At 44.8% G+C, this 20,324-nt stretch overlaps 2 protein-coding genes across 2 annotated transcripts in view; one reads left to right on the top strand and one right to left on the bottom strand.

The window, feature by feature from the left end:
• Positions 1-20,324, top strand: part of LOC110539068 (NLR family CARD domain-containing protein 3) — a 1,005,455-nt gene that overhangs the window by 314,110 nt on the left and 671,021 nt on the right. The window lies entirely within an intron of this gene.
• Positions 2,387-16,305, bottom strand: LOC110515889 (deoxyribonuclease-1-like). The gene is made up of 7 exons (XM_036939629.1): positions 16,215-16,305; positions 13,480-13,621; positions 12,940-13,028; positions 12,739-12,825; positions 11,213-11,328; positions 3,314-3,426; positions 2,387-2,503 (listed from the first exon to the last, which is right to left on the bottom strand). The coding sequence occupies exons 2-7, from the start codon at positions 13,618-13,620 to the stop codon at positions 2,402-2,404; spliced, it is 648 nt and encodes a 215-aa protein (XP_036795524.1). The 5' UTR covers position 13,621; positions 16,215-16,305; the 3' UTR covers positions 2,387-2,401.

The following is a 20,324-nucleotide window of genomic DNA, read 5'->3' as shown; positions in this document are numbered from 1 at the left end:
TGGTGTCAGCGTGGTCAGGTATCAGCCAGTGTGTGTATAGGTGTCTCTGACCTGTCGTAGGGACAGTCAGTGTTAGAGACCGTGGTGTCAGCGTGGTCAGGTATCAGCCAGTGTGTGTATAGGTGTATAGGTGTCTCTGACCTGTCGTAGGGACAGTCGGTGTTAGAGACCGTGGTGTCAGCGTGGTCAGGTATCAGCCAGTGTGTGTATAGGTGTATAGGTGTCTCTGACCTGTCGTAGGGACAGTCGGTGTTAGAGACCGTGGTGTCAGCATGGTCAGGTATCAGCCAGTGTGTGTATAGGTGTATAGGTGTCTCTGACCTGTCGTAGTGACAGTCGGTGTTAGAGACCGTGGTGTCAGCGTGGTCAGGTATCAGCCAGTGTGTGTATAGGTGTATAGGTGTCTCTGACCTGTCGTAGGGACAGTCGGTGTTAGATACCGTGGTGTCAGCGTAGTCAGGTATCAGCCAGTGTGTGTGTGTGTATAGGTGTATAGGTGTCTCTGACCTGTCGTAGGGACAGTCGGTGTTAGAGACCGTGGTGTCAGCGTGGTCAGGTATCAGCCAGTGTGTGTATAGGTGTATAGGTGTCTCTGACCTGTCGTAGGGACAGTCGGTGTTAGAGACCGTGGTGTCAGCGTGGTCAGGTATCAGCCAGTGTGTGTATAGGTGTCTCTGACCTGTCGTAGGGACAGTCGGTGTTAGAGACCGTGGTGTCAGCGTGGTCAGGTATCAGCCAGTGTGTGTATAGGTGTATAGGTGTCTCTGACCTGTCGTAGGGACAGTCGGTGTTAGAGACTGTGGTGTCAGCGTGGTCAGGTATCAGCCAGTGTGTGTATAGGTGTCTCTGACCTGTCGTAGGGACAGTCGGTGTTAGAGACCGTGGTGTCAGCGTGGTCAGGTATCAGCCAGTGTGTGTATAGGTGTCTCTGACCTGTCGTAGGGACAGTCGGTGTTAGAGACCGTGGTGTCAGCGTGGTCAGGTATCAGCCAGTGTGTGTATAGGTGTCTCTGACCTGTCGTAGGGACAGTCGGTGTTAGAGACCGTGGTGTCAGCGTGGTCAGGTATCAGCCAGTGTGTGTATAGGTGTATAGGTGTCTCTGACCTGTCGTAGGGACAGTCGGTGTTAGAGACCGTGGTGTCAGCGTGGTCAGGTATCAGCCAGTGTGTGTATAGGTGTATAGGTGTCTCTGACCTGTCGTAGGGACAGTCGGTGTTAGAGACCGTGGTGTCAGCGTGGTCAGGTATCAGCCAGTGTGTGTATCGGTGTATAGGTGTCTCTGCCCTGTCGTAGGGACAGTCGGTGTTAGAGACCGTGGTGTCAGCGTGGTCCGGTATCAGCCAGTGTGTGTATAGGTGTATAGGTGTCTCTGACCTGTCGTAGGGACAGTCGGTGTTAGAGACCGTGGTGTCAGCGTGGTCCGGTATCAGCCAGTGTGTGTATAGGTGTATAGGTGTCTCTGACCTGTCGTAGGGACAGTCGGTGTTAGAGACCGTGGTGTCAGCGTGGTCAGGTATCAGCCAGTGTGTGTATAGGTGTCTCTGACCTGTCGTAGGGACAGTCGGTGTTAGAGACCGTGGTGTCAGCGTGGTCAGGTATCAGCCAGTGTGTGTATAGGTGTATAGGTGTCTCTGACCTGTCGTAGGGACAGTCGGTGTTAGAGACCGTGGTGTCAGCGTGGTCAGGTATCAGCCAGTGTGTGTATAGGTGTATAGGTGTCTCTGACCTGTCGTAGGGACAGTCGGTGTTAGAGACCGTGGTGTCAGCGTGGTCAGGTATCAGCCAGTGTGTGTATAGGTGTATAGGTGTCTCTGACCTGTCGTAGGGACAGTCGGTGTTAGAGACCGTGGTGTCAGCGTGGTCAGGTATCAGCCAGTGTGTGTATAGGTGTCTCTGACCTGTCGTAGGGACAGTCGGTGTTAGAGACCGTGGTGTCAGCGTGGTCAGGTATCAGCCAGTGTGTGTATAGGTGTATAGGTGTCTCTGACCTGTCGTAGGGACAGTCGGTGTTAGAGACCGTGGTGTCAGCGTGGTCAGGTATCAGCCAGTGTGTGTATAGGTGTATAGGTGTCTCTGACCTGTCGTAGGGACAGTCGGTGTTAGAGACCGTGGTGTCAGCGTGGTCAGGTATCAGCCAGTGTGTGTATCGGTGTATAGGTGTCTCTGACCTGTCGTAGGGACAGTCGGTGTTAGAGACCGTGGTGTCAGCGTGGTCAGGTATCAGCCAGTGTGTGTATCGGTGTATAGGTGTCTCTGCCCTGTCGTAGGGACAGTCGGTGTTAGAGACCGTGGTGTCAGCGTGGTCCGGTATCAGCCAGTGTGTGTATAGGTGTATAGGTGTCTCTGACCTGTCGTAGGGACAGTCGGTGTTAGAGACCGTGGTGTCAGCGTGGTCCGGTATCAGCCAGTGTGTATCTGTGGTCTGTGGAGACGTATCCGCTGCCAGTCTGATCCACTGACGTAGCGACAGCCTGCGTTGAAGTCCCCCAGCAGCACTATGTCCTGCCAATCAATCAATCAATCAATCATTTCATCAATCAATCAATCGATCAATTCATCAATCCATCAATCAATTCATAAACCAATCAATCAATCAATTCATAAATCAATCAATCAATCAATTCACCAATCAATCAATCAATTCATCAATCACTCAATCAATCGACCAATCAATCAATTCATCAATCAATCAATCAATTCATCAATCAATCAATTCATAAATCAATCAATCAATTCATCAATCGATCAAACCTTTGTGTGCAAGTCAAGTGTCATGTTTTAATGTCATGTGCACCGGGACAGTGAAATGCCTTTTATCTTGTCTCTAAACCCCCACAATGCAACAATCAACATCAATGTAGTACAACCCTGAACAAAACAATAAACCCAACATGTAACAATTTCAAAGATTTTACTGAGTTACAGTTCATATAAGGACATGAGTCAATTTAAATAAATTCATTCATCTATGGATTTCACATTACTGGGCATGAATAAAGATGCATAATTTGTTACGACGGAAATCTGGTGTTTCTATGTCAAAGAGTTTAGTTATATTTCAGTCTTCTGTGATGAACATAAAGGGTCATATTGGGATTGAATCTCAACATGGAATACATTTAAACTCTATAACTCAATAGTATGAAGGTGTTCTTAATGTTTTGTACACTCAGTGTAAATGATGGTTATATGTCCGTGTGTGTGTGGAGTCAGTATACATGTGTCAGTGTGTGTGTGGAGTCAGTATACACGTGTCAGTGTGTGTGTGTGTGTGTTTGTGTGTGTGTGTGTGTGTGTGTGTTGTATAGTCACATTGGTGTTCCAGCGAGCTCTGACGTCAGTGGCCACATCGTACAGAGCATCAACCTCCTTCACTGCAGAGTCTGGAGACGTGTGTTGAGGAATCAAAACAAAGTTTCCCACAGCTAGAAGAGAGGGAGGGAGGGAGGGGGGTGGGGAGGGAGGGAGGTGGGGAGGAAGGGAGGTGGGGAGGGAGGAGGTGGGGAGGGAGGGGGGGGGTGGTGGGGGAGGGAGGGAGGGAGGTGGGGAGAGGGAGGTGGGGAGGGAGGGAGGGAGGGGGGGGGTGGTGGGGGAGGGAGGGAGGTGGGGAGAGGGAGGTGGGGAGAGAGGGAGGTGGGGAGGGAGGGAGGCAGAAAGGGAGGGAGAAAAACACCGGAATGGAGAGTTAAAGATTTAATATCTTCATTAATCAGTTCCAAAATGTTTTGCAGCAGTCAAGTTTTTCAAGATACTCAGCCTGGTCTCATAGACGAGATGTATATCACAGATGATATAGATAGACTAGATATTCAGCCTGGTCTCATAGACGAGATGTATATCATAGATGATATAGATAGACTAGATATTCAGCCTGGTCTCATAGACGAGATGTATATCATAGATGATATAGATAGACTAGATATTCAGCCTGGTCTCATAGACGAGATGTATATCATAGATGATATAGATAGACTAGATATTCAGCCTGGTCTCATAGACGAGATGTATATCATAGATGATATAGATAGACTAGATATTCAGCCTGGTCTCATAGACGAGATGTATATCATAGATGATATAGATAGACTAGATATTCAGCCTGGTCTCATAGACGAGATGTATATCATAGATGATATAGATAGACTAGATATTCAGCCTGGTCTCATAGACGAGATGTATATCATAGATGATATAGATAGACTAGATATTCAGCCTGGTCTCATAGACGAGATGTATATCATAGATGATATAGATAGACTAGATATTCAGCCTGGTCTCATAGACGAGATGTATATCATAGATGATATAGATAGACTAGATATTCAGCCTGGTCTCATAGACGAGATGTTGATGATCATAGATGATATAGATAGACTAGATATTCAGCCTGGTCTCATAGACGAGATGTATATCATAGATGATATAGATAGACTAGATATTCAGCCTGGTCTCATAGACGAGATGAATATCATAGATGATATAGATAGACTAGATATTCAGCCTGGTCTCATAGACGAGATGTATATCATAGATGATATAGATAGACTAGATATTCAGCCTGGTCTCATAGACGAGATGTATATCATAGATGATATAGATAGACTAGATGGAACTGTAACGCTGGGAGTAGGGAAGCAGGTTCAGGGAGTGTATTTAATAAATTAACATAGAACAAAACAAGGAACACGGGTACAGACATGAACACTGGACCAGAAACAATAACGGGGAAGGAACCAAAGGGAGGTGATGGAGACAGACAGTTGAAGTGGGAAGTTTACATACACTTAGGTTGGACTCATTAGAACTTGTTTTTCAACCCCCCCACAAATGTATTGTTAACAAACTATAGTTTTGGCAAGTCGGTTAGGACATCTACTTTGTGCAAGTAATTTTTACAACAATTGTTTACAGACAGATTATTTCACTTATAATTAACTGTATCACAATTCCAGTGGGTCAGAGGTTTACATACACTAAGTTGACTGTGCCTTTAAACAGCTTGGAAAATTCCAGAAAATTATGTCATGGCTTTAGAAGCTTCTGATAGGCTAATTGACATAATTTGAGTCAATTGGAGGTGTACCTGTGGATGTATTTCAAGGCCTACCTTCAAACTCAGTGCCTGACATCATGGGAAAATCAAAAGAAATCAGCCAAGACCTCAGAAGAAAATTGTAGACCTCCACAAGTCTGGTTCATCCTTGGGAGCAATTTCCAAACACCTGAAGGTACCACGTTCATCTGTACAAACAATAGTACGCAAGTATAAACACCATGGGACCACGCAGCCGTCATACTGCTCAGGAAGGAGACGCGTTCTGTCTCCTAGAGATGAACGTACTTTGGTGCGAAAAGTGCAAATCAATCCCAGAACAACAGCAAAGGACCTTGTGAAGATGCTGGAGGAAACAGGTACAAAAGTATCTATATCCACAGTAAAATGAGTCCTATATCGAGATAACCACAGTTGACAGTGCATGTCAGAGCAAAAACCAAGCCATGAGGTTGAAGGAATTGTCCGTAGAGCTCAGAGACAGGATTTTGTCAAGGCACAGATCTAGAGAAGGGTACCAAAACATTTCTGCAGCATTGAAGGTCACCATTGTCACCATAGTGGCGTCCATCATTCAATTGGAAGAAGTTTGGATCCAACCAAAACACTTCCTAGAGCTGGCCACCCGGCCAAGCCGAGCATTCGGGGGAGAAGAACCTTGGCCAGCGAGGTGACCAAAAACCTGATGGTCACTCTGACACCGCCTAGTATGTCCTGGATGGCAGAAAGCTTGGCCCCAGTGATGTACTGGGCCGTGCGCACTACCCTCTGTAGCGCCTTACGATCGGATGCCGAACAGTTGCCATACCAGGCGGTGATGCAACCCGTCAGGATGCTCTCGATGGTGCAACTTTATGATGCAAAATGCTTCATGACACTTTGCTTCTTGAAAGTCTAATATCTTGAAAACTGCTGACACGCATCCTGGGACTGACTGTATCAACAGGACTAATGGACTGACTGTATCAACAGGACTAATGGACTGACTGTATCAACAGGACTAATGGACTGACTGTATCAACAGGACTAATGGACTGACTGTATCAACAGGACTAATGGACTGACTGTATCAACAGGACTAATGGACTGACAGTATCAACAGGACTAATGGACTGACTGTATCAACAGGACTAATGGACTGACTGTATCAACAGGACTAATGGACTAATGGACTGACTGTATCAACAGGACTAATGGACTGACTGTATCAACAGGACTAATGGACTAATGGACTGACTGTATCAACAGGACTAATGGACTGACTGTATCAACAGGACTAATGGACTGACTGTATCAACAGGACTAATGGACTGACTGTATCAACAGGACTAATGGACTGACTGTATCAACAGGACTAATGGACTGACTGTATCAACAGGACTAATGGACTGACTGTATCAACAGGACTAATGGACTGACTGTATCAACAGGACTAATGGACTGACTGTATCAACAGGACTAATGGACTGACTGTATCAACAGGACTAATGGACTAATGGACTGACTGTATCAACAGGACTAATGGACTGACTGTATCAACAGGACTAATGGACTGACAGTATCAACAGGACTAATGGACTGACTGTATCAACAGGACTAATGGACTGACTGTATCAACAGGACTAATGGACTGACTGTATCAACAGGACTAATGGACTGACTGTATCAACAGGACTAATGGACTGACTGTATCAACAGGACTAATGGACTGACTGTATCAACAGGACTAATGGACTGACTGTATCAACAGGACTAATGGACTAATGGACTGACTGTATCAACAGGACTAATGGACTAATGGACTGACTGTATCAACAGGACTAATGGACTGACTGTATCAACAGGACTAATGGACTGACTGTATCAACAGGACTAATGGACTAATGGACTGACTGTATCAACAGGACTAATGGACTGACTGTATCAACAGGACTAATGGACTAATGGACTGACTGTATCAACAGGACTAATGGACTGACTGTATCAACAGGACTAATGGACTGACTGTATCAACAGGACTAATGGACTGACTGTATCAGCAGGACTAATGGACTAATGGACTGACTGTATCAACAGGACTAATGGACTGACTGTATCAACAGGACTAATGGACTGACTGTATCAACAGGACTAATGGACTGACTGTATCAACAGGACTAATGGACTGACTGTATCAGCAGGACTAATGGACTGACTGTATCAACAGGACTAATGGACTGACTGTATCAACAGGACTAATGGACTGACTGTATCAGCAGGACTAATGGACTGACTGTATCAACAGGACTAATGGACTGACTGTATCAACAGGACTAATGGACTGACTGTATCAGCAGGACTAATGGACTGACTGTATCAACAGGACTAATGGACTGACTGTATCAGCAGGACTAATGGACTGACTGTATCAACAGGACTAATGGACTGACTGTAACAACAGGACTAATGGACTGACTGTATCAACAGGACTAATGGACTGACTGTATCAGCAGGACTAATGGACTGACTGTATCAGCAGGACTAATGGACTGACTGTATCAACAGGACTAATGGACTGACTGTGTCAGCAGGACTAATGGACTGACTGTATCAACAGGACTAATGGACTGACTGTAACAACAGGACTAATGGACTGACTGTATCAACAGGACTAATGGACTGACTGTGTCAGCAGGACTAATGGACTAATGGACTGACTGTATCAACAGGACTAATGGACTGACTGTAACAACAGGACTAATGGACTGACTGTATCAACAGGACTAATGGACTGACTGTGTCAGCAGGACTAATGGACTGACTGTATCAACAGGACTAATGGACTGACTGTAACAACAGGACTAATGGACTGACTGTATCAACAGGACTAATGGACTGACTGTGTCAGCAGGACTAATGGACTGACTGTATCAACAGGACTAATGGACTGACTGTAACAACAGGACTAATGGACTGACTGTAACAACAGGACTAATGGACTGACTGTATCAACAGGACTAATGGACTGACTGTATCAACAGGACTAATGGACTAATGGACTGACTGTATCAACAGGACTAATGGACTGACTGTATCAACAGGACTAATGGACTGACTGTATCAACAGGACTAATGGACTGACTGTAACAACAGGACTAATGGACTGACTGTAACAACAGGACTAATGGACTGACTGTATCAACAGGACTAATGGACTGACTGTATCAGCAGGACTAATGGACTGACTGTAACAACAGGACTAATGGACTGACTGTAACAACAGGACTAATGGACTGACTGTAACAACAGGACTAATGGACTGACTGTATCAACAGGACTAATGGACTGACTGTGTCAGCAGGACTAATGGACTGACTGTATCAACAGGACTAATGGACTGACTGTAACAACAGGACTAATGGACTGACTGTATCAACAGGACTAATGGACTGACTGTATCAACAGGACTAATGGACTGACTGTAACAACAGGACTAATGGACTGACTGTATCAACAGGACTAATGGACTGACTGTATCAACAGGACTAATGGACTGACTGTATCAACAGGACTAATGGACTGACTGTATCAACAGGACTAATGGACTGACTGTAACAACAGGACTAATGGACTGACTGTATCAACAGGACTAATGGACTGACTGTATCAGCAGGACTAATGGACTGACTGTATCAGCAGGACTAATGGACTGACTGTATCAACAGGACTAATGGACTGACTGTATCAACAGGACTAATGGACTGACTGTAACAACAGGACTAATGGACTGACTGTATCAACAGGACTAATGGACTGACTGTATCAGCAGGACTAATGGACTGACTGTATCAGCAGGACTAATGGACTGACTGTATCAGCAGGACTAATGGACTGACTGTATCAACAGGACTAATGGACTGACTGTATCAACAGGACTAATGGACTGACTGTATCAGCAGGACTAATGGACTGACTGTATCAACAGGACTAATGGACTGACTGTGTCAGCAGGACTAATGGACTGACTGTAACAACAGGACTAATGGACTGACTGTATCAACAGGACTAATGGACTGACTGTATCAACAGGACTAATGGACTGACTGTATCAGCAGGACTAATGGACTGACTGTATCAGCAGGACTAATGGACTGACTGTATCAACAGGACTAATGGACTGACTGTATCAGCAGGACTAATGGACTGACTGTATCAACAGGACTAATGGACTGACTGTATCAACAGGACTAATGGACTGACTGTATCAACAGGACTAATGGACTGACTGTATCAACAGGACTAATGGACTGACTGTATCAACAGGACTAATGGACTGACTGTATCAACAGGACTAATGGACTGACTGTATCAGCAGGACTAATGGACTGACTGTATCAGCAGGACTAATGGACTGACTGTATCAACAGGACTAATGGACTGACTGTATCAACAGGACTAATGGACTGACTGTATCAACAGGACTAATGGACTGACTGTATCAACAGGACTAATGGACTGACTGTATCAACAGGACTAATGGACTGACTGTAACAACAGGACTAATGGACTGACTGTATCAGCAGGACTAATGGACTGACTGTATCAGCAGGACTAATGGACTGACTGTAACAACAGGACTAATGGACTGACTGTATCAACAGGACTAATGGACTGACTGTATCAACAGGACTAATGGACTGACTGTATCAACAGGACTAATGGACTGACTGTGTCAGCAGGACTAATGGACTAATGGACTGACTGTATCAACAGGACTAATGGACTGACTGTATCAACAGGACTAATGGACTAATGGACTGACTGTATCAACAGGACTAATGGACTGACTGTATCAGCAGGACTAATGGACTGACTGTAACAACAGGACTAATGGACTGACTGTATCAACAGGACTAATGGACTGACTGTATCAACAGGACTAATGGACTGACTGTATCAACAGGACTAATGGACTGACTGTATCAACAGGACTAATGGACTGACTGTATCAACAGGACTAATGGACTGACTGTATCAACAGGACTAATGGACTGACTGTATCAACAGGACTAATGGACTGACTGTATCAACAGGACTAATGGACTGACTGTATCAACAGGACTAATGGACTGACTGTATCAACAGGACTAATGGACTGACTGTAACAACAGGACTAATGGACTGACTGTATCAGCAGGACTAATGGACTGACTGTATCAGCAGGACTAATGGACTGACTGTAACAACAGGACTAATGGACTGACTGTATCAGCAGGACTAATGGACTGACTGTAACAATAGGACTAATGGACTGACTGTATCAACAGGACTAATGGACTGACTGTATCAACAGGACTAATGGACTGACTGTATCAACAGGACTAATGGACTGACTGTAACAACAGGACTAATGGACTGACTGTATCAACAGGACTAATGGACTGACTGTATCAACAGGACTAATGGACTGACTGTATCAACAGGACTAATGGACTGACTGTATCAACAGGACTAATGGACTGACTGTAACAACAGGACTAATGGACTGACTGTATCAGCAGGACTAATGGACTGACTGTATCAACAGGACTAATGGACTGACTGTATCAACAGGACTAATGGACTGACTGTATCAGCAGGACTAATGGACTGACTGTATCAACAGGACTAATGGACTGACTGTATCAACAGGACTAATGGACTGACTGTATCAACAGGACTAATGGACTGACTGTATCAGCAGGACTAATGGACTGACTGTATCAGCAGGACTAATGGACTGACTGTATCAGCAGGACTAATGGACTGACTGTATCAGCAGGACTAATGGACTGACTGTATCAGCAGGACTAATGGACTGACTGTATCAGCAGGACTAATGGACTGACTGTATCAGCAGGACTAATGGACTGACTGTATCAGCAGGACTAATGGACTGACTGTATCAGCAGGACTAATGGACTGACTGTATCAGCAGGACTAATGGAAACAAATACACTTGTTTTTTGAGTTAATATTTTTTTTATGTAAGGGAACCTCTTACTTTTCCTCCTCTCTCTCTCTCTCTCTCTCTCTCTCTCTCTCTCACACACACACGGAATCTCTCTCTCCCTCTCATTCCCCATCTCCCTCCCCTTCCCACCTCTCCCCATCAACCCCCCCCCCCCCCCCCCTTCTACCTGTGTAGTTCGAGGAGAACATGACAATGAAGGGTTCTCTGATGAAGGTATCTGTACCGCAGGGCTCACAGCCGTCATCGTAGGTGTAGTTCTTAGCCACAGAGACCGTCTCCTCTCTATCATATAACAGGACAAACACACGCTTTAGGAGATGGTTTCAGTGTTTAGTGCAGCACAGAACGACAAAGTACAGAACAGAACAGAACCTGTACAGGTAGAGGTATCTCTCTGTATATTACCTGTATAGGTAGAGGTATCTCTCTGTATATTACCTGTACAGGTAGAGGTATCTCTCTGTATATTACCTGTATAGGTAGAGGTATCTCTCTGTATATTACCTGTATAGGTAGAGGTATCTCTCTGTATATTACCTGTACGGATAGAGGTATCTCTCTGTATACTACCTGTACAGGTAGAGGTATCTCTCTGTATATTACCTGTACAGGGAGAGGTATCTCTCTGTATATTACCTGTACAGATAGAGGTATCTCTCTCTATATTACCTGTACAGATAGAGGTATCTCTCTGTATATTACCTGTACAGATAGAGGTATCTCTCTGTATATTACCTGTACAGGTAGAGGTATCTCTCTGTATATTACCTGTACAGGTAGAGGTATCTCTCTGTATATTACCTGTACGGATAGAGGTATCTCTCTGTATATTACCTGTACAGGTAGAGGTATCTCTCTGTATATTACCTGTACAGGTAGAGGTATCTCTCTGTATATTACCTGTACAGGTAGAGGTATCTCTCTGTATATTACCTGTACGGATAGAGGTATCTCTCTGTATATTACCTGTACAGGTAGAGGTATCTCTCTGTATATTACCTGTACAGATAGAGGTATCTCTCTGTATATTACCTGTACAGGTAGAGGTATCTCTCTGTATATTACCTGTACAGGTAGAGGTATCTCTCTGTATATTACCTGTACGGATAGAGGTATCTCTCTGTATATTACCTGTACAGGTAGAGGTATCTCTCTGTATATTACCTGTACAGGTAGAGGTATCTCTCTGTATATTACCTGTACAGGGAGAGGTATCTCTCTGTATATTACCTGTATAGGTAGAGGTATCTCTCTGTATATTACCTGTACAGATAGAGGTATCTCTCTGTATATTACCTGTACAGGTAGAGGTATCTCTCTGTATATTACCTGTACAGATAGAGGTATCTCTCTGTATATTACCTGTACAGGGAGAGGTATCTCTCTGTATATTACCTGTACAGGGAGAGGTATCTCTCTGTATATTACCTGTATAGGTAGAGGTATCTCTGTGTATATTACCTGTATAGGTAGAGGTATCTCTCTGTATATTACCTGTACAGATAGAGGTATCTCTCTGTATATTACCTGTATAGGTAGAGGTATCTCTCTGTATATTACCTGTACAGGTAGAGGTATCTCTCTGTATATTACCTGTACAGGTAGAGGTATCTCTCTGTATATTACCTGTACAGGTAGAGGTATCTCTCTGTATATTACCTGTACAGGTAGAGGTATCTCTCTGTATATTACCTGTACAGGTAGAGGTATCTCTCTGTGTAGGTACTGCGGCCCAGTTCCTCGCTGACAATGTGACTGTACCTATAGGGAGACAAGCCTCTGACAACAAAGAAATATAGTTATTAGACAACACACATTACAAAGTCTTTCTATCGGAGGGGCTGTCATTGGTTAGTGGATGTAATATTGTTTCAGGGCTGTGATTGGTCTTACTTGTTGACGTGCTGCATCAGTTTGTTGGTTGCTGATAGGTCAGTGTCTCTTACTTCCTGGATCAGCACGATATCATAACGGTGCACTATCTAATACACATTAAAAAAATCATCACATAAATGAATAACAACTAAGGTTCCCGGACACAGCCTGGTCTTGGACTAAGAAGTACTTTCAAATGGAGAATCTACAATCACTTTTAGTCCCAAGATGTTATGAGATAAAACATTATATTGTGATGTCATGAGATAAAACGTTACATTGTGATGTTATGAGATAAAACGTTACATTGTGATGTCATGAGATAAAACGTTACATTATGATGTTATGAGATAAAACGTTACATTGTGATGTCATGAGATAAAACGTTACATTGTGATGTTATGAGATAAAATGTTACATTGTGATGTCATGAGATAAAACGTTACATTGTGATGTTATGAGATAAAATGTTACATTGTGATGTCATGAGATAAAACATTACATTATGATGTCATGAGATAAAGTGTTACAATGTGATGTTATGAGATAAAGCTCTACCTGAGTGATGATGTCCATGAGGGTTGAGTTGGAGGACTTCTTGTCTCCGAATGTCTTGATGTTGAAGGCTCCTAGCAGCAGACAGCCTCCCAGTTGCACCAGGGCCAATAGGAACAGCACTAACAGACAGGCTACACGCATTCTAGGGGTCAGGGGTTAGAGGTCAGATATTACAGGCCACACACACGTCCTGGAGGTCAGGGATTAGAGGTCAGATATTACAGGCCACACACATTCTGGAGGTCAGGGATTAGAGGTTAGATATGGGGTTATATCCTGCCTGTTTGGCCCTGTCCTGGGGTATCGTCGGACGGGGCCACAGTGTCTCCTGACCCGTCCTGTCTCAGCCTCCAGTATTTATGCTGCAGTAGTTTATGTGTCGGGGGGCTAGGGTCAGTCTGTTATATCTGGAGTACTTTTCCTGTCTTATCCAGTGTCCTGTGTGAATTTAAGTATGCTCTCTCTAATTCTCTCTTTTTCTCTTTCTTTCTCTCTCTTTCATTCTTTCTTTCTTTCTCTCTCTCTTTCTTTCTCTTTCTCGGAGGACCTGAGCAATAGGACCATGCCTCAGGACTACCTGGCATTATGACTCCTTGCTGTCCCCAGTCCACCTGGCCCTGCTGCTGCTCCAGTTTCAACTGTTCTGCCTGCGGCTATGGAACCCTGACCTGTTCACCAGACGTGCTACCTGTCCCAGACCTGCTGTTTTCAACTCTCTAGGGACGGCAGGAGTGGTAGAGATACTCTGAAAGATTGGCTATGAAAAGCCAACTGACATTTACTCCTGAGGTGCTGACCTGTTGCACCCTCGACAGCCACTGTGATTATTATTATTTGACCCTGTTGGTCATCTATGAACATTTGAACATCTTGGCCATGTTCTGTTATAATCTCCACCCGGCACAGCCAGAAGAGGACTGGCCACCCCTCATAGCCTGGTTCCTCTCTAGGTTTCTTCCTAGGTTCTGGCCTTTCTAGGGAGTTTTTCCTAGCCACCGTGCTTCTACACCTGCATTGCTTGCTGTTTGGGGTTTTAGGCTGGGTTTCTGTACAGCACTTTGTGACATCAGCTGATGTAAGAGATATTACAGGCCACACGCATCCTGGAGGTCAGGGATTAGGGGTTAGAGGTTAGAGGTCAGATATTACAGGCCACGCACATCCTAGCCTAGTAAAATAGATGGTGGTGTAGGAGAAGTGCATCTTATGGAACAGTGGGGAATGTGAAGAGATACACACACACACACACAGGAACAGACACACGCCTACATAAACACACCCTTTAGCACACGCACTCTACACACACGTTCATTGTAATATTGTTGTATGGTGTCACGTTCGTTCAGAGATGGACCAAGGTGCAGCGTGGCAGGTGTACATCATACATTTATTAAATTAACATAAAGTTTTGTAGCGCTAACACAGGCAACTAACCAAAAACAAGATCCCACAAACTAAAGGTGGAAAAAAAAGGCTGCCTAAGTATGATCCCCAATCAGAGACAATGATAGACAGCTGCCTCTGATTGGGAACCATACCAGGCCAACAAAGAAATATAAAAACTAGAATGCCCACCCTAGTTAAACCCTGACCTAACCAAATAGAGAAATAAAAAGGCTCTCTAAGGTCAGGGCGTGACAGTACCCCCCCCCCCCCCCCCCCCCCTAAAGCTGCGGACTCCGGCCACAAAACCTGACTCTATGGGGGAGGGTCCGGGTGGGCATCTAGCCTCGGTGGTGGTTCGGGACGTAATAAACCCCAGGAAGAGTAGCTGCTGCCTTGGCAGGAACTAATAGGGATCCATAATAAACCCCAGGAAGAGTAGCTGCTGCCTTGGCAGGAACTAATAGGGATCCATAATAAACCCAGGGAAGAGTAGCTGCTACCTTGGCAGGAACTAATGGGGATCCATAATAAACCCCAGGAAGAGTAGCTGCTGCCTTTGCAGGAACTAATGGGGATCCATAATAAACCCCAGGAAGAGTAGCTGCTGCTTTGAAGGGAACTAATGGGGATCCATAAAAAAAACCAGGAAGAGTAGCTGCTGCCTTGGCAGGAACTAATGGTGATCCATAAAAAACCCAGGAAGAGTAGCTGCTGCCTTGGCAGGAACTAATGGGGATCCATAATAAACCCCAGGAAGAGTAGCTGCTGCCTTGGCAGGAACTAATGGGGATCCATAATAAACCCCAGGAAGAGTAGCTGCTGCCTTGGCAGGAACTAAAGGGGATCCATAATAAACCCCAGGAAGAGTAGCTGCTGCCGTGGCAGGAACTAATAGGGATCCATAATAAACCCAGGGAAGAGTAGCTGCTACCTTGGCAGGAACTAATGGGGATCCATAATAAACCCCAGGGAAGAGTAGCTGCTGCCTTGGCAGGAACTAATGATGATGAATAATAAACCCCTGGAAGAGTAGCTGCTGCCTTGGCAGGAACTAATAGGGATCCATAATAAACCCCAGGAAGAGTAGCTGCTGCCTTGGCAGGAACTAATAGGGATCCATAATAAACCCCAGGAAGAGTAGCTGCTGCCTTCGCAGGAACTAATAGGGATCCATAATAAACCCCAGGAAGAGTAGCTGCTGCCTTGGCAGGAACTAATGCTGATCCATAATAAACCCCGGGAAGAGTAGCTGCTGCCAAGGCAGGGACTAATGCTGATCCCTAATAAATACAAATACAAATTTGGGACATAACCATAGTGTAAACGAAACATGAAGAAGAGCAACTTACCTGCTTGTGTTGGTTGTTTCAATGTAGTGTGGGTCCACTGCCTCAGTGGGGTCTGAAGGGAGAGGAAGCCTGCTATTATGGAGAGAGGACAGAGCCCTCTGTGTGTCCATTCTAACAGTCTACTGTAGTACCTTTGACACAGAAGGCCCTATCTGACCCCCCCCTCCCCCACCGGCTTACATTCACCTGGGCTGGAGGCTGGGACTGTGGGAAAACAGCACGTTGTTAGGTCCACGGAGGGAGGAAGAGGTGGGTGGAGGGGGAGGGGGAGGGAGGGAGTAGGGCGCGGGGTTGAGGGTAGCGGGGCGGGGGGTTGAGGGTAGCGGGGGGGAGTGAAAGCATCAAGGCTGAACTAGGCAGAGCTACGGGGGTAAGGAGCGAACATTGCCTTTAAAAGGTGCATAGCTGATAGAGTGGTGATGGGGTTGAATCCCCGGCCCAAGGCTAGTTCAGATGAAGATAGAGTGTTGATGGGGTTGAATCCCCGGTCCAAGGCTAGTTCAGATGAAGATAGAGTGGTGATGGGGTTGAATCCCCGGTCCAAGGCTAGTTCAGATGAAGATAGAGTGGTGATGGGGTTGAATCCCCGGCCCAAGGCTAGTTCAGATGAAGATAGAGTGGTGATGGGGTTGAATCCCCGGTCCAAGGCTAGTTCAGATGAAGATAGAGTGGTGATGGGATTGAATCCCCGGTCCAAGGCTAGTTCAGATGAAGATAGAGTGGTGATGGGATTGAATCCCCGGTCCAAGGCTAGTTCAGATGAAGATAGAGTGGTGATGGGTTGAATCCCCGGCCCAAGGCTAGTTCAGATGAAGATAGAGTGGTGATGGGATTGAATCCCCGGCCCAAGGCTAGTTCAGATGAAGATAGAGTGGTGATGGGTTGAATCCCCGGCCCAAGGCTAGTTCAGATGAAGATAGAGTGGTGATGGGTTGAATCCCCGGCCCAAGGCTAGTTCAGATGAAGATAGAGTGGTGATGGGTTGAATCCCCAGCCCAAGGCCAGTTCAGATGAAGATAGAGTGGTGATGGGATTGAATCCCCGGTCCAAGGCTAGTTCATATGAAGATAGAGTGGTGATGGGGTTGAATCCCCGGCCCAAGACTAGTTCAGATGAAGATAGAGTGGTGATGGGGTTGAATCCCCGGTCCAAGGCTAGTTCAGATGAAGATAGAGTGGTGATGGGTTGAATCCCCGGTCCAAGGCTAGTTCAGATGAAGATAGAGTGGTGATGGGTTGAATCCCCGGCCCAAGGCTAGCTCAGATGAAGATAGAGTGGTGATGGGTTGAATCCCCGGTCCAAGGCCAGTTCAGATGAAGATAGAGTGGTGATGGGTTGAATCCCAGCCCAAGGCCAGTTCAGATGAAGATAGAGTGGTGATGGGTTGAATCCCGGCCCAAGGCCAGTTCAGATGAAGATAGAGTGATGATGGGTTGAATCCCCGGTCCAAGTCCAGTTCAGATGAAGATAGAGTGGTGATGGGTTGAATCCCGGCCCAAGGCTAGTGAGATCAGTTGAACTGTACAGGACACATATAGACTACTATTTTATTTTACCTTTCTTAACTAGGCAAGTCAGCGAAGAACAAATTCTTACTTACGATGACAGCCTACGACGGCAGGGTAGCCTAGTGGTTGGAGCGTTGGACTAGTAACCAGAAGGCTGCAAGTTCAAGTCCCCAAGCTGACAAGGTACAAATCTGTCGTTCTGCCCCTGAACAGGCAGTTAACCCACTGTTCCTAGGCCGTCATTGAAAATAAGAATTTGTTCTTAACTGACTTGCCTAGTTAAATAAAGGTCAAATAAAATAGACTACTAGAACTGAGATCAGTTGAACTGTTCAGGACACATATAGACTACTATTTTATTGAACCTTTATTTAACTAGGCAAGTCAGCTAAGAACACATTCTTATTTACAATGACAGCCTACCCCGGCCAAACCCAGACGACGTTGGGTCAATTGTGCGCCGCCCTACGGGATTCACAATCACGGCCAGATGTGATACAGCCTCGATTCAAACCAGGGACTGTAGTGATGCCTCTTGCACTGAGATGCAGTGCCTTAGGCCGCTGCGCCACTCGGGAGTCTAATACCATAGATGAGATAAGTCGGGCACACACATTGTTTCCCAGACGATATCGTGCACACGCAGGTGCACATGCCGACAAAGGAGTTCACTCCTGCTGCAGCCTATCCAATATAAAACGTTGTGGAGCTGCTTCACAGCCCAGCTCAGAGGTCCTGCCGTGTTATAGTGTTTGTCCTGGGTGTGAGATGGGACCAGGTGTCTTCAGTGAGCTGATAAGATTAAACCTAAACTAGGTAGAGTGAAGGAGCTACGTGTTTGACTGGTGCTCTTACTGGTTATAACTTCATTATGGGTAGGGGGGGGGGGGAACTTTCCATGTGAGTCTCAGGGATGACACAGCATATCTGTATCTACGTTATCAAATGGCACCTGTGACCCTATTCCATACATAGTGGGTTTTACTTGTTTTTTTTTAACTTCAGTTTATTTTAGTATAGAAATTTACTTTCTTAAAACGTTTTATTTTATTTTATTTTCTTAAAACTGCATTGTTGGTTAAGAGCTTGTAACTAAGCATTTGACTGTAATTACATTACATTACAAAATGAATATATATAAATTAAAATAACTTTTTTCTGGTCAAAAGTAGTGCAAAATCAAATCAAATCACATGTTATTTTTCACATGCGCCGAATACAACAGGCGTATAACATACCTACATACCTACACCTACACCTGTTGTGTAGGTACTGTTTGTAGGTATGTTATACACCTGTTGTGTAGGTATGTAGGTATGTTATACACCTGTTGTGTAGGTATGTATGATTTTTAAGTAATTAATTTGTACATTTTACATATGAGATGAGTAATGCATAGACTAAGATACAGTAGAATAGTACAGAATACAGTATATACATATGAGATGAGTAATGCATAGACTAAGATACAGTAGAATAGTATAGAATACAGTATCTACATATGAGATGAGTAATGCATTATTAAAGTGCCATTGTTTAAAGTGACTAGTGATCCATGTATTAAAGTGGCCAGTGATTTCAAGTCTGTATGTAGGCAGCAGCCTCTCTCTCTGTGTTAGTGGTGGCTGTTTAACAGTCTGATGGCCTTGAGATAGAAGCTGTTTTTCAGTCTCTCGGTCCCAGCTTTGATGCACCTGTACTGACCTCGCCTTCTGGATGATAGCGGGGTGAACAGGCAGTGGCTCGGGTGGTGATGATGCACCTGTACTGACCTCTCCTTCTGGATGATAGCGGGGTGAACAGGCAGTGGCTCGGGTGGTGATGATGCACCTGTACTGACCTCTCCTTCTGGATGATAGCGGGGTGAACAGGCAGTGGCTCGGGTGGATGTTGTCCTTGATGATTGTTTTGGACCTTCCTGTGACATCGGGTGGTGTTGTATTGGCTTTGCTCGAAACATAACACTTTGTATTCAGCACAAAATGTGAATTGCTTTGCCACATGTGTTGCAGTATTACTTTAGGGCCTTGTTTACAAACAGGATGTATGTTTTTGGAATATTTTTTATTCTGTACAGGCGTCCTTCTTTTCAGTCACAAATCTGTGTTTGAAATGTACTGCTCGACTGAGGGACCGTACAGATATAATAGTATGTGTGTGGGGGGGGTTACAGAGATGAGGTAATCATTCAAAAAATCATGTTAAACACTATATTTGCACATTGTGAGTCCATGAAACTTATTATGTGACTCGAGCAAACGTTTACTCCTGAACTTATTTAAGCGTTTCCATAACAACGGGGTTGAATAATTATTGACTTAAGAAAGACGTCAGCTTTTCATTTGAAATGCATTTGTTAACATTTCTAAAAAAACAAACTTTTTTTAAAACTCAACATTGTAGAGTATTGTGTTTAGGACAGTGACACAAAATCTCCATTTAATCCATTTTGAATTCAGGCTGTAACATAATAAAATGTTGCAATAAGTCAAGGGGTGTGATTACTTCCTGATTACTTCCTGATTACTTCCTGATTACTTCCTGATTACTTCCTGAAGGCTCTGTATGGTGTCCTGTAAGGACCCGGATCAAAAGGGGTGTG

The sequence above is a fragment of the Oncorhynchus mykiss genome, chromosome 12 (genome assembly GCF_013265735.2).
Source record: "Oncorhynchus mykiss isolate Arlee chromosome 12, USDA_OmykA_1.1, whole genome shotgun sequence".
Lineage (NCBI taxonomy): Eukaryota > Metazoa > Chordata > Actinopteri > Salmoniformes > Salmonidae > Oncorhynchus > Oncorhynchus mykiss.
The sequence above is the reverse complement of the archived record's forward strand: the minus strand, read 5'-3'. Positions and strand labels throughout refer to the sequence as shown.

What these genes read in the sequence shown, in the direction of transcription:
- LOC110515889 (XM_036939629.1), bottom strand. Translation starts at nt 13,620, where the DNA reads ATGCGTGTAGCCTGTCTGTTAGTGCTGTTCCTATTGGCCCTGGTGCAA. An exon ending in CTGATGCAGCACGTCAACAA is followed by an intron (nt 12,826 to 12,939) that starts GTAAGACCAATC and finishes CTTTGTTGTCAG; the next exon opens with AGGCTTGTCTCCCTATAGGT. An exon ending in AGATACCTCTACCTGTACAG is followed by an intron (nt 11,329 to 12,738) that starts GTAATATACAGA and finishes GTTATATGATAG; the next exon opens with AGAGGAGACGGTCTCTGTGG.